At 40.5% G+C, this 13218-nt stretch overlaps 2 protein-coding genes across 5 annotated transcripts in view; both read right to left on the bottom strand.

The window, feature by feature from the left end:
- Nucleotides 1-1229: 1229 nt before the first annotated feature.
- LOC118420165 (myotrophin-like) lies at nucleotides 1230-4489 on the bottom strand. The gene is made up of 5 exons (XM_035826876.1): nucleotides 4325-4489; nucleotides 3264-3443; nucleotides 2520-2697; nucleotides 1745-1843; nucleotides 1230-1257 (listed from the first exon to the last, which is right to left on the bottom strand). The coding sequence occupies exons 1-5, from the start codon at nucleotides 4407-4409 to the stop codon at nucleotides 1230-1232; spliced, it is 570 nt and encodes a 189-aa protein (XP_035682769.1). The 5' UTR covers nucleotides 4410-4489.
- Nucleotides 4490-6243: 1754 nt separating this feature from the next.
- LOC118419674 (poly [ADP-ribose] polymerase tankyrase-2-like) overlaps nucleotides 6244-13218 on the bottom strand; it is a 43459-nt gene continuing 36484 nt past the window's right edge. For 2 of the 4 annotated variants that reach the window (XM_035826190.1, XM_035826187.1), the window contains exons 3-6: nucleotides 8032-8208; nucleotides 7365-7542; nucleotides 6966-7088; nucleotides 6244-6775 (exon numbers count right to left, since the gene is read on the bottom strand). In XM_035826190.1, the coding sequence (XP_035682083.1) occupies nucleotides 6658-6775; nucleotides 6966-7088; nucleotides 7365-7542; nucleotides 8032-8208 (596 nt within the window). In that variant the 3' untranslated portion in view covers nucleotides 6244-6657. Of the gene's footprint in view, nucleotides 6776-6965; nucleotides 7089-7364; nucleotides 7543-8031; nucleotides 8209-9299; nucleotides 9472-13218 lie in introns of those variants that run through there. The other 2 variants (XM_035826188.1, XM_035826191.1) reach the window with 2 other exon arrangements.

The following is a 13218-nucleotide window of genomic DNA, read 5'->3' as shown; positions in this document are numbered from 1 at the left end:
GCTGATCGTCGTTGCGATTGTGCTGACCGTTCTGGCCACCACCTTAACCCCGACCTTGCCCACGACCGGTGTCACAGCGTCTTCGCTACCTCTAGCGTGGCCAACCTCCTTCCCAGATTATGATACTGTCATATGCCACGGAAGATCTGCTTGGAGATTAATCATTACCCTAAAGAAATCCCCGAATTTTGACACACGCTGTGATAGTGTCCCTCGTCAATACCGTATAATTTCCTGTTTGGACGGGCCTTTATGACGGTGCTGGCCTACACGATTACCTTCGCAATAAGTTTATGTTTTGAGCGCGTTTGTATGTCTGTGTGTGTCTGCATAACTCGAGAAGCCTGGGATGGGTAGGAGTTACGAAAACGAAGGTCAAGGTCGATAATGGGTCCCCTAGCGGCTACCTAAAGTAGTTTTTGATAGCAGAAGTTTTTGATAACTCTTGTTCTACAATGTTTTTTTCCCCCAGGATCGAAAATCGGAAGGGAGACGCTCAGCAGTTTGTCGCTAGGGTCAGTCGGTAAACGAAAACGCAAATCACAACCTATTTCTTAGGGATTATCAAGGCCGAATGTCCGGAGTATTGTACATGGTCAATAAAAGATTTCCGAAAAATGCAAGAAATGACTTTTATTTGGCTGCTTGTAAAACGTGTATGTTAGCCACAATTAACAATGAGACAATGAGATATATCAGATGCTCAGCAATACAGCGAGGACGGCTATAAAGGAAATAATGTTGAAACATTAAGCTTACCAATGGTATTAACTGCGCAAACGGACATAAACAAACGCCCTTACTTGTTGTACATTTCTAAAAAAAAATATTATGAATCCTTGACGAGTGCTTCTTTTCTCAACTTGGTGAGCAAGTAAATGATACAAGCAATACAAGAAGCTTTTTCAATGTCTGCTATTTTTTCTTACTTTCATACCTAAAAAGTACACAACACGTATACTGTTAAATGTCACTTCCCTTATGGTGACAAATATCCTTGAGTAAAATAACACGAGAATGTAGATAACGTTATGTCTGGCTGTGACAGACAAGAGCAAGACATGTCTGGCAGTGTCTCTAATTAAGCACACACTTTAGTAGGAAGATAATACAAACACCATATCGTCTGAAAACAGTGCATCAGGTAGAATGAATTATACAAAGCATCTAATGCTGTCATTAAAGAAAAATGTCGTCTTCTCAGGGCCTAGGACTCGTTGGAAGTAGTCTTATAGTTCGTCAAAGGACTTCAGTGTTCTATGGTGTCCAATACAAAGAGAGTTAGACAGCTATCCTTGTCAGCTAATTTGTGAGTGAGATTCCATGCGGCATTTTTCAAAGATGCCAAATGTCTCTCAGGGCTCGCTGGAAGGAGTCTTCTATCTCTTCAAAGTACTCGTCATGCCCACAGCACTTCTTGTGTCCGACAGACCAGTGTTGTATCTGACAGTCACGGCTGCAGTAGCGGGTCAGCTTGCACCGGCCACACAGCTTCAGGGTTCCGGTTTTCATGTAGAAGATGTAACAGGTAAACAATCAATATTGAAGGACTGTGTAGATGTCCGAAAAATTGTCGTCTTCCTTTCACAAGGTATCTTATTTTTTATTAGTTATTTTATATGGAAACATACTTTCTTTTGGTTAACTTACACAGACAATAATGTTGATTTGCACACACGATAGCATGGTAAAATATATGGTGAAGAAATATTTTTACGATGATAACATCATTAGCAAAACCTACCTTTTGCCTGGTTTGCCACACTTAGGGTTGCAGCATCTCAACAGCTTGGACTTCTTCGCCTCTTCTATCAGCTTCCAACTCTCTTCATTTTCATCGCTCCTAGTGGAATACATAACCCATTTAGGGAACTAGGCCAGGAAATATCAATCTATCTGACGGTGTTTTCTATTTGACACACATAAATTACTACTTTAGGACATCAGAGTTGCTCTGTATGGATCAGAACAGTATAAAACCACACACACATACATAATTAATGAGAAAATGTTATGAACCAGCTCTGTCCCATTATAGGACTATCCCAACATGTGACCTTTGTAACTGAGAAAGAGCACTCGGATAGACTAACATTAGGCAAGTGAAAACCTAATTCGCATAGTTGATGAGAAAATACTGTGGTCTATTTGTGGTCAATGACGGGAAATTCACACTTGGGGCATTTAAAGTTATGTACATGTGAACATAGATTATGCAAATGTTGAACTCATTTGCATAAATTATAAAGAAATATTGTTACAGTATTATTCCATAATTAAGATAGAGATAATCATCTAACATACTTTATTCAAATGAGGACCTTATTTGCATAATTTATGACAAACACATAAAACACATCAGTTGTAAAGCTTTGGCGTGGAATTCTAGTGACAAAGAAACAAACAGTTTCACGACCCCATACATGTATCTTCACTTTGAAGGTAACAAGTTTTTAACATAACAAATCTAAAATTGTTCAATGTACAGGTTCATATTCCCCCAAAAATGCAACACCTACTTTATAGCCCGGCAATGACCACCGGTCAAATCAGGTCTTGCTCCGAGTTCTAGCAGTCTCCGAACTGTGTCGACATGGTTGTGATCACAGGCTCTCATGAGTGGTGTGTTCTGACAGCTGTCACGTACGTCCAATGTTGCACCATGCTGCACCAGCAAGTCCACTATTTCTGTCCTCCCTAAGATGGATTTGTGTCACGAGAATTACATATCAACTTGACAAGCAAAATATTCGCACCTGTAGCACGTGTACTCGTATATAACATTTTGTATTGTTTTTTAGCTTTGGTTAACAATCATTTTCCTGTCAATAAAAGGAAAAGCATTTATCTCAAACTTCGTACTAACAATACGCGCATCTGTAGTAATCTGATCTTAGCAGACTTAGCCGTATAAGTGTAGGGGCGCGAAAGTAAGAATGCAATTGACCTTGGAGATAACATAAGAGAGGTGGGGGCAGGTTGAGGTCAGGAAGAAATTGGTCGGTTGTAGAGGCGATAGAAGAAGCCAGGAGTAGGCTGGAGCACAGAGACACTGTGGGAGTGGTGGTTCAGTGCACATTAGGCCGTTAGATTCGCCAGTATCCAGCAGGAAGACGAAAGTTGGGATCCGTGGGATCCTAGGCCTTTTTGCTCAAAGCGCAACTCCCTAGGAAGGCTTTTCTCGTGATGCTGATAATACCGTGAGGAGAACAATAAATGCAAACAAACAGTAAGGTAATGACGACGAATAAGAATCTACCTACCGTTGATCGCTGCCGCATGAAGGGGTGCGAATGCGCTCCTGTCTGATCTCTTCACCAAAGACGCCCCCTTGCAGAGCAGTAGTCTCACGGTGTCTACATCTCCCATGCAGGAGGCATGGAACAATAATGTCGCGGGACGTGAGTCCTCGCATCTTGCATATTTGCAGTCAATGTCTGCACCTGCGTTTGGTGATAAATGATAAACCATTTAGTACAGCTGAATTACACAATGTGCAGTCGGGTAGGCATAACAAATAGCAAGGACTTTCGTACACGTCCTAGCTAAAAGACGCGTCTACTGATACACAAGGATTGGACACCTGCACGGCAACCTGTGAATGAGACTCCAGGGGACATTGTCATTATCGTCTATTGTTAGATAGAACAATAGACGATGTTTGTTTTAACAAACAAAAGTGACGCTACACTTTTTGAGTCAAAATTGTCTACACTCAGTTCTTCACACTTGTGTGCAAGTCCAATTTGTGGATTTACATTAGAATAATCATTTCTTGTCCCAAATCAATCTCCAACACTGATTACTAAAAAGCAAGTTACATTTCTACTGAAAATGTATACAGTACTAAAATGTGCGTAGCTGCAAAGACTCGAAGAAAACTATACATGCACTGTGCAAACGTGTTGGTTTATTCATATTCAGTGGACTGCATGGTTTGATACTCACTGTGACTGAGCAATGAGGTTGAGATAAGAAATTGCAAAATGATTGAGTCCTTAGAGTCACTTAGTGAGTGTTGTCCATAAACAAAATTGCCCACGTTTCTAGTCCTAAGCGGAGGCACCGACTATATATATATACCAAGGGGCTTCTATACAATCTTCTTTCAGAAAAAAAGTCGAATTCATCTTATTCTTCTTTAAATCACAGAAACGCAAGACTGCAGCAACTGTTATTGGAAGTAAATTTCCTACCACGGTTTATAATTACTTGGTTCTATAATGGTTAATCGTAATCCAATATGAACGGTTTCAGAATCCCAGTGTGGAATTCTGATTTTCTATTTCAATCAAATAGGAAAAAATTTTCAATCTGTGCTTACCAGCTTTCAAAGCCGCTTCAACGCCTCGAAGTGATCCATTACTGACAGCATCGAATAGGTAGATATTTGCGTCAGTTACAGCCATTTTGTTAGAACCGCTGTTGTCGACACCTTGCGCGTGTGCTGTCTGAGGTTGAACTGAAGCAGCAAGTTGTCTGGTCACCTTATGAGCTATCTTGTCACGTGAGGTATTGTCCAACCACGTGATCTATTGTCACGTGGGTAGACTAATGACAAATACGTGTAGCTAGAAACGCATTTTTTCTGAGAACGTAAAAGTTGTAGTATGGAGAGGTTTATGTTTTCTATTTTTACTGTGAACTATTGCTATATTTCACACATTGGGTAATGTATTTCTTGCGCTTGGATGTACTACTTCTCACTGTGGATGTACTTCCCACAATCCCTTTCTGACTTTCAATCCCAAAATGCATCGTCTGGGTTCAGCAAACGGTACGGATTACGGCCATGTGAATTTGCGACAGTTTTCAGTTTTATCTCAGGCAGCGAGTTGCACAAATTTACGGATATAGTATACACACCTTTTACTAGAACAGTTATTATACTGTTCGCTATATCATTAAAAAAACAAGAATGAACATGGGTAGGATGGGCATTGAATGAAGTAATGATAACATGTTTTCTATTTGTACATTTCATGTAAAAATCATGGTACCTTTTACGTATGGGTGTGTACTTCTTGTTCTATCTTTTATGGACGTACCTTTGAAGCAGAGGTTAGAGCCCGTTGTGCCTTCGACGTATTTTTATAGGTTTCACCTGGCTTTCTATTTTACATTATTAACCGTTATATATCCCTCTAATGTAGAATAACGGGACACCGCTACTGCAGCTTTTTATACTGTCATACTCCTCTAGCTTTCGCGTAAGATTTTTGTCGCCCTTACTGGTATTTTCAAGAGACATCAAAAAACGACAAATACAAATATAGAGATATAACATGCCAGGGAAGTATCCTCGGACAGTTAACTCTTCTGGATTATTTCTATATTTGGTATTTCTACATTTTTCAATATTTCTATATAGCTTGCTAAAGGCCAGGGGAGATAGGGCTATAGTCAGAAGAAAGGGTCGGAGCTAGTCAGAAGATGCATATGGCCACTCTCCAACCAGAGGTTCGGCTTGGATTGTTTTTCTTCCTCGAGTTTTAGGCTTTTTATCGACATTCTACTTTGTGCTGCTTTCTTTGACAGCTGGAACCGAAACTCTGCTTGGAGAGTAACGATCTCCCCATCCAACCGCTGGACTAATACACAATGCCGAATTTTACAAGGGGGTTGTTTTTCTCTGTATTTGCTCCAACAGGAGATGGTTATTACCCTGACCTAATGGATTAAATCCATAATTTTTTATATACGCCGTGGCAGGGCCCCTCGTCAATACCAGGATTCCCTTAACAGGAGTTTATACCGAAAAGTGTACGCAATTACTTTGTCTGATAGCTTGTAAATATGACAGTGTCGAGAAAATATCAGAGATGGGCAAAATTCTTTTTCATGGGCAATAAAATGTACGCAACAATAGTCAACGGCACAAAGTCAAATTCATTGATATCCTTGGCATAAAGGTGATGATTGATTTATAGGTACAAATGTATAGCCAATTGGCTATAAGACCTGCGACAGTACAAGTAAAGGACTAATGACTATATATATTATATTACAACAATGGATAGTATTATTGCGTGTTTGTCATGTAGGGTAGACATTAAAACATGTCAAAGATTGACTTAAGAGAACCCTTCTATGTCATGTACAATGTTGATGTAGAAGTACGTAACTTGCTGTGTCTTTGCTGTGTCTTTGTCTAAATATTGTACAATTTCTTGACGAGTGTCTATAATTTCTTAAATGACGAACAAGTAAATGATAACAGTAATGCAACAAGCCTTTTCAGTGTCTGTTTAAATTTTTACTTTCAAAGTTCATGTGATTCGTACCTCTGTCTGAAAACACAAAGACGTCCGTTGCTAAAATAAACAAGTATGTGCATGTGTAATACAGTGTGTATTCAGTTGTTTTTTATAGTTTCCGTCGTAAAATCCAACTAACTAATCATACACTCGTTCAACGTTTTTACTTTCTTCTACAAGAGAAATCAAACAAGGTCATATAAAACATGCAACTGTATGAGCTTCATTTTGGGAGTCATTTCTACAAGAACGCCAGAATCATATCCTCATTGAAAGTCAGCCATATGGTTTGGTCCCTTGTCAGAGTACACGTCTGTATCAAATGGCATCGTGTTATCAACTATGCTTCATATGGCCCTTATCAGCCATCCGTTGTTGGAGGGGGTCAGCTTCATTGTGATTACAAGTACACGTCCTGCCCACAGCACTTCTTGTGTCCGACAGACCAGTGTTGTATCTGACACTCGCGGCTGCAGTAGCGGGTCAGCTTGCACCGGCCACACAGCTTCAGGGTTGACCTGTAGAATGTGAAAAAGGTACAAAAGCTATTCAGTGACCGTGTACAGTACTAGGTCTGAAAAGTTTGTCAATTTAGTTTTGTCAACTTGTATATATTTAGAAGGAAGCATTCTTGTATTCACGATCACTCTTTGAGCTGAAAATAACCCGGAAAGTATTTTAACGGAAAACATCATCAGCAAAACTTACCTGTGGTCTGGTTTGCCACACTTTGGGTTGCAGCATCTCAACAGCTCGGACCTCGCCTCTTCTATCAGCTTCCAACTCTCTTCATTTTCACCTTTGCCGATTTCTGTCCCCTCCTCGTAGTACCTAGCGGAAGATTTTGACAATAAAGGCATGATTTCATGACATTTGGATTCTTGTATTTGAAAACATGCATCACACACGCACAAACACACACACACACAACCGGACACGCGCACACACACACACACACAAACAAACACAAACGCACTCACACGTACACAAACAAACAGAAGCACACAGACACAACACAATCCGACTTTACTTGAAGGTTTGTCTTCATAAGAAATCTCAAACGATCGTTCGTTCTGAATGTATATTCTCAAAGAACGCAACACTTACCTCATGCCCTGACACTGACCGCCGGTTAGATCAGGTCTTGCTCCGAGCTCAATCAGTCGCCGAACTGTGTCGAGATGGTTGTAGTTACAGGCTCTCATGAGTGGTGTGTTCTGGAAGCGGTCCCGTATGTCTACTGTTGCACCATGGTGTATCAGTAATTCCACCACTTCTGTCCTTCCTAAGTGACAGGAACGGGAAATATAGTCAACTTTACTTGACAAAACGTTCACTTGAACGCTTTTGAAAGAAAAAAAAAACAACGTTCAATTGAAGTTCTGAAACATTCAGAAGTGAGAATCTGTCCTGTCCCCCGGAATCGAACTCGCTCCTGCCAGCTTACTAACCCAAAAACATCACCACTGCGCCTAAAAGTCCGGACCTGGAGTAATGCTGCAAATGCATTTAAGTTCGCGGGGATTTAATTTCGCGGCAGCGGGAAAAAGGCCCTTCGTAGTGGTTTTAAGTTCGCGGTAGCAACATTCGCTCATAGTCTCTCACTGCCATGCAAAAATTCGCGGTGATTTTAAATTTGTGGTGAAGTGACCACCGCGAAAACCGCGAACATTAAACCACCGCGAAAGTTTCTGTATTCACAGTACTATGCAAAGGAAACACGAACAGACACTACACGGCACCAACATCTGACATTTGTTTTGAATCGACATACCTTCGGTCGCTGCTCCAAGGAGGGGAGCAAATGAACTTCTGGTTCTCTTCGACACAGACGCCCCCTTGCGGAGCAGCAGTTTCACGATGTCAACATGTCCACTGTAGGAAGCTATGTACAATGCTGTCCCGGGGCTTGTGTTCTCGCTGTGCGTCATATCGAAGTCAATGTCTGCGCCTGTATTTGGAGATTAATGATCGCTATTTAGAGAACTGAATTGTACAAGCGGGATTTAATTAACGTTATGTGATCTTACGCCAAATGTTTGACCCATGACAAATGAATAACCCGCACGATCTACATGGAGGTTGCGAGTATGCTGAATTAATCTGGTTCTGGTGTCATTTACCCTAAAATTGACAATTAGTTCAAAATATTGTATATGTACATGTAGTAGGATCCACTGCAATTGACACATGTTTCAACCTGTGAATGAGACTCCAGGGGACATTGTCACCATTGTTTATTGTGTTGCATGATTAGTTAGAACAAAAGATAAGGTGACCCACCACAGCTGGACTTTTTGTTTTAGCCGAAATTGCCTGCGTGAAATGGTACATATCAAAAGGTGTGACTGGTGCACATTTGTGTAAATACTTATTTGATACTTTACATTGGAATAATCATATCCTCTTTGCAAAATCCAGCACTAAAAAAACACTCATATTTAAGGCAATTTTGCTGTAAACCGATTCATGTAAACAGTACACTAAATGTACATGACTGCAGATACTAGGAAAAATCTATAAACGCATTGTGAAAAAGCGTCGGTTTATCAACTTTTAGCGGCGGCGTGGTTGGGTAGTTTGAGCAAGAAGCTCGAGTTTGCGGTCAGAAAGTCTGCATGTCTAATTATTCTGCAAAGGTTTTGTCCATAAACTACACCGTTCCCGTGGAGCGTGAAGACTTCGGTGGAAGCACCTAGTATACTATATTAAACTACACCAATGAGATTTTACTCAATCTCCTTGAAGATTAGCCCTTCGCGATTTTCAACATATGGGCCGGATTCTTTTGCAGAAAATGTCATGTCCAGCTGTGTAAGATATTGGCCCATATATTGAAAATCAGGAATCAGCGAGCAAAAAAAAGTCGTCGTCAACTACTATAGATAAATCACAAAGACACTACTCCGGCTACTGCCGTTCAAATTCCCTACAATACTTTACTTCAACGTTAACCAAGGTTCAACAACTGTAAAGTACGACGCGAATCGGCATCTTTCATTATTATAAATGATTTGGGGAAGAAGTTAAATATGTACTTACCAGCTTTCAAAGCCTCTTCAACGCCTCGAAGTGATCCGTTCATGGCAGCATACAATAGGTCTAGATTTGGCTCAATTATTACCGCCATTTTGTTAGGACCGCTGTTGTTGTAGACACCTTCCGCGCGTGCTGTCTGAGTTTGAACTGAAGAATCATGGGAAGAAATCGTCTTGTCACGTGAGCTATTTTCTGGTCACGTGAGCTGTTGTCGTATGGGTAACATGACAACGAAAAAGTTTAGAAAATGAATATTGATTTTTTATTTTTACAGATTTTTCAGAAGAGCGTTTTATGTTAGCGAGAGATATTTTCAAGTCTTGATTTGATCCATTAGTGCACAAATATGCTAAAGAAAGAAAAACAACTCATCTTTTGCGTTCTCATTCACGAGACAACAGCTCACGTGACAGGACGATAGCTCACGTGACCAGACAACTTTTTCTCATGCTTCTTCAGTTCAAACTCAGACAGCACACGAGCAAGGTGTCGACAACATATGTGCAGCGTTTTTTACAAAATGGCGAGAAACGAGGGAAATGCGAATGTACGTCTTGTGCAAGCTGCCATACGGGGATCACTTCGAGACGTTAAAGCGGCATTGAAAGCTGGTGAGCACATATTTAAATTCTTCTCGAAAGATCGGATGACGTCGACAACTAAGTACAGTATTATAGGATATTGAGTTCCGATGACATTTGGTGGGGTTGTTTGTTTCCGTGATCTAACATGCATTGGCATGATACCGGTAGTAAGACTTATACCGGTAGATTCAAAATACTTGAACTTAAAGAGATCTACACATGCAACAATAGTTATTTCTGAGCTGTGCACACTTCAGACATCTAGGTGTCCAATACATCATTTACAAAGCATCGATAACAATGCATTCGAAGACAACAAGGCCAAAGTTTTCAGTATCTTTTTCGGGGTAGGCAGCTCGTCGTGGGACGAACACACTGTCACATTCATTGCCAAATTTATAGATCATAATTACACATGCTCACGGCACAAGACGAACATGATTCAACAACAATCTTGAATTTCTGTTGGTGACCTACAACTCATGTAAAAGTGTGAAGAACCGTTGCATAATAGCCCGGATCTGTGACTGAATGGGCAAAATTTAACGTACGCAGCCATTTTCCCGCCATTTTTATATCTACGCTAGCAGTGAAGTGTTACGTCATAGCGGTTGTGACGGACAGAAGTTAAATGAAAATTCTTGACAGTATACGTCCGTTTTCTCATGACATTTTGTATGCTCATGCAGGTTTATGTTTTATGCATTACTGACAGAAAAGGAAGGAACATCAGAGGATGTATAAATGTACATAGCGGCAGTTAATTGTGCAGTATTTCTTCCTACCGGTATTTTTTACCCCCTCCCAACCACGCGCCCGTTCGCCGTGTAATTCCGCGGCGTGTTACAATTACAATATTACGCTTTTAGCAGGACAAGAGTGGCAGAAAAGTTACACAGAAGAAGTGGCAAGGGTAACCTATAACAGCAACATGTAACTGTAGAAAATGATGCGTTGACAATGTGTCAAATCAGTATGGCTAGAGAAATCGTCGTAAACGTACCGGTATTATGATAATAGATGTTATAGATAACAGTTGAATGCGACTTTTCTTATGCCTCCTTCGCGGCCTTCCACGACCGCTGACGGTTTACTAGTGTTAGGAGGAAGCGCTTATTCGCTGATAAGCGCCCACCAGGCGCGATTTTCAAGGCAAAACAATCAGCCGCTAGCTCCCAACAATAACCGCCAGCGCCAGGGCACGAAGGACGCTAATCTTCAAGAACAGAATAGAACTTCCCAAGTATCATTAGAAGGTGCCTCAGGCCACCGAAGTTCCTTCCAATCTAAAAGGAACGGTGTGGACCGATTTTGTAGACATGGACTCACTTATTTTAGTATTGTAACAAATGTAAGAATATGAAGAAAATAGGAAGACAAACAACAAAAACACATAAAAAACACAGCCGCAGCAAAACCTGGTTGGGGAGTAATAGAATTTTGCACAGCACTTGTATCGGTTCTCTTTTATCATTTGCGGTTATGTACATTTTAGTACTGTCCTTCTATTTTACATGTACATGAGCTGTTTACATTTTCAGCAGAAATGCAGGAAATGCTTTCGCTCAGTGTTTGAATTTGAAAAGGCATTACATTGGAGCAGTAGATTATTCACTTGTAAATAAGTTGAAAAGTATTTGCGTATAAGTGTGAAGTACTGTGCACTAGCTATAGCCACACCGTTTGATCTTTTCAGTCGTGTGCAGACAATTTTGGTGAAAAAGAAGTATAACACGACTGTTGTGTCTCCCTTTGTCTTTTGCTCGAACTAATCACGCAGCGCAGTAACAATATCCAATGTCTAGCTCACATGTAGCTCGACTTGATTGTGTCCAAGTCTTAATCACTATGACTTTATGTGGAAGTCCTTGCAATTCGTAACTCGGTGGTAACGTACCGGCGGAATGGTTTGTGTTGTCGACGTTTATATGAGTTCTGAACAAGTGGTTGTCGTGTACATGTACTTCGAAATGACCTCTTTGCAAAATCACATCAAGAATGTGAAGTCCTGTTTGTGTTCTTCAGATTTGCTAAAGTGTAACCATTGATCACCAAACGCAGGTGCAGACATTGACTTCGATCTACGATACAGCGACAAGGCAAGCACTGGCACAGCATTGTTCATCGCCTCCCAAAGGGGACATGTCGACATAGTGAAATTGCTGCTCCGTGAGGGGGCGTCTGTGGCGAAGAGATCCGCGCTCTCTCATGCTCCTCTTCATATTGCAGCGTTCAACGAAATGTTTATCCGTTTTCTATTTGACACACATTTGACACACATAAATTACTTCTTTAGGATATCAGAGTTGATCTGTATGGATCAGAACAGTATAAAACCACATACACATACATAATTAATGAGACAATTTTATGAACCAGTTCTGTCCAATTATAGGGCTATATCAACATGTGACCTCTGTAACTGAGAAAGAGAATAAAAATTAGGCAAATGAAAACTTAACTTGCATCGTTGATAAGAAAATGATGTGGTTCATTCGTGGTAAATGACGGGAAATTCACATTTGGGGTATTTGGAAATTATGTGAACATAGATTATGCAAATGTTGACATAATTTGCATGAGTTATCAAGAAATATCGAAAAGATCGAGATAATCATCTAATATGCTTTATTCAAGTGAAGACCTCATTTGCATAATTAATAAATGAAATTATGTGTAAAGGTTAACCATTTGGCGAAGGCAGGGGTCTTGGAATTCTATTAAGAAAAACAGTAACAGTTTCACGACCGTTTACATGTTTTCTCACCTTGAAGGTAACAAGTTATTTAACATGACAATTCTAAGACAATTCTTCATTGTACAGGTTCATATTCGCAGCAAAATGCAACACCTACTTTATAGCCCGGCAATGACCGCCGGTTAAATCTGGCCTTGCTCCGAGTTCCAGCAGTCTCCGAACTGTGTCGACGTGGTTGTGATCGCAGGCTCTCATGAGTGGTGTGTTCTGACAGCTGTCACGTACGTCCACTGTCGCACCATGCTGCACCAGCAAGTCCACCATTTCTGTCTTTCCTAGGTTGGGTTTGCGTCACGAGAATTACATATCAACTCGACAAGCAAAAATTTTGCTTCTAATGTTAACACGACTATACAATGTACTTTTTTTCACCCGTCTTATGGAACAGTGAGGACACCAACATTTGACAAAACGCCATGCAAAGTTTTCAGTCCCTTTGTGTCACACATACTAGTATATATAACATTTTGGTGTGCCGCTGTTTGTATCTTTGGTCGACATCCTTTTCCGGTCAATAAACAGAAAGGCATTTATCTCAATTTTCTTACGTACAATACGCATCTGCAGTTACTTAGTATCT

Source organism: Branchiostoma floridae, chromosome 7 (assembly GCF_000003815.2).
Source record: "Branchiostoma floridae strain S238N-H82 chromosome 7, Bfl_VNyyK, whole genome shotgun sequence".
In the NCBI taxonomy this organism is placed as follows: Eukaryota; Metazoa; Chordata; class Leptocardii; order Amphioxiformes; family Branchiostomatidae; genus Branchiostoma; species Branchiostoma floridae.
This window is presented reverse-complemented; position numbering and strand designations above follow the sequence as displayed.

Bases quoted from the DNA above. Each gene is read 5' to 3' on its own strand.
- LOC118420165 (XM_035826876.1), bottom strand. From the start codon at position 4,409: ATGGCTGTAACTGACGCAAATATCTACCTATTCGATGCTGTCAGTAAT. The intron at 3,444-4,324 runs GTAAGCACAGAT...CACCAAACGCAG, and splicing joins TGAAGCGGCTTTGAAAGCTG to GTGCAGACATTGACTGCAAA. The intron at 1,844-2,519 runs GTAGGTGTTGCA...GTATTCCACTAG, and splicing joins GGTCATTGCCGGGCTATAAA to GAGCGATGAAAATGAAGAGA.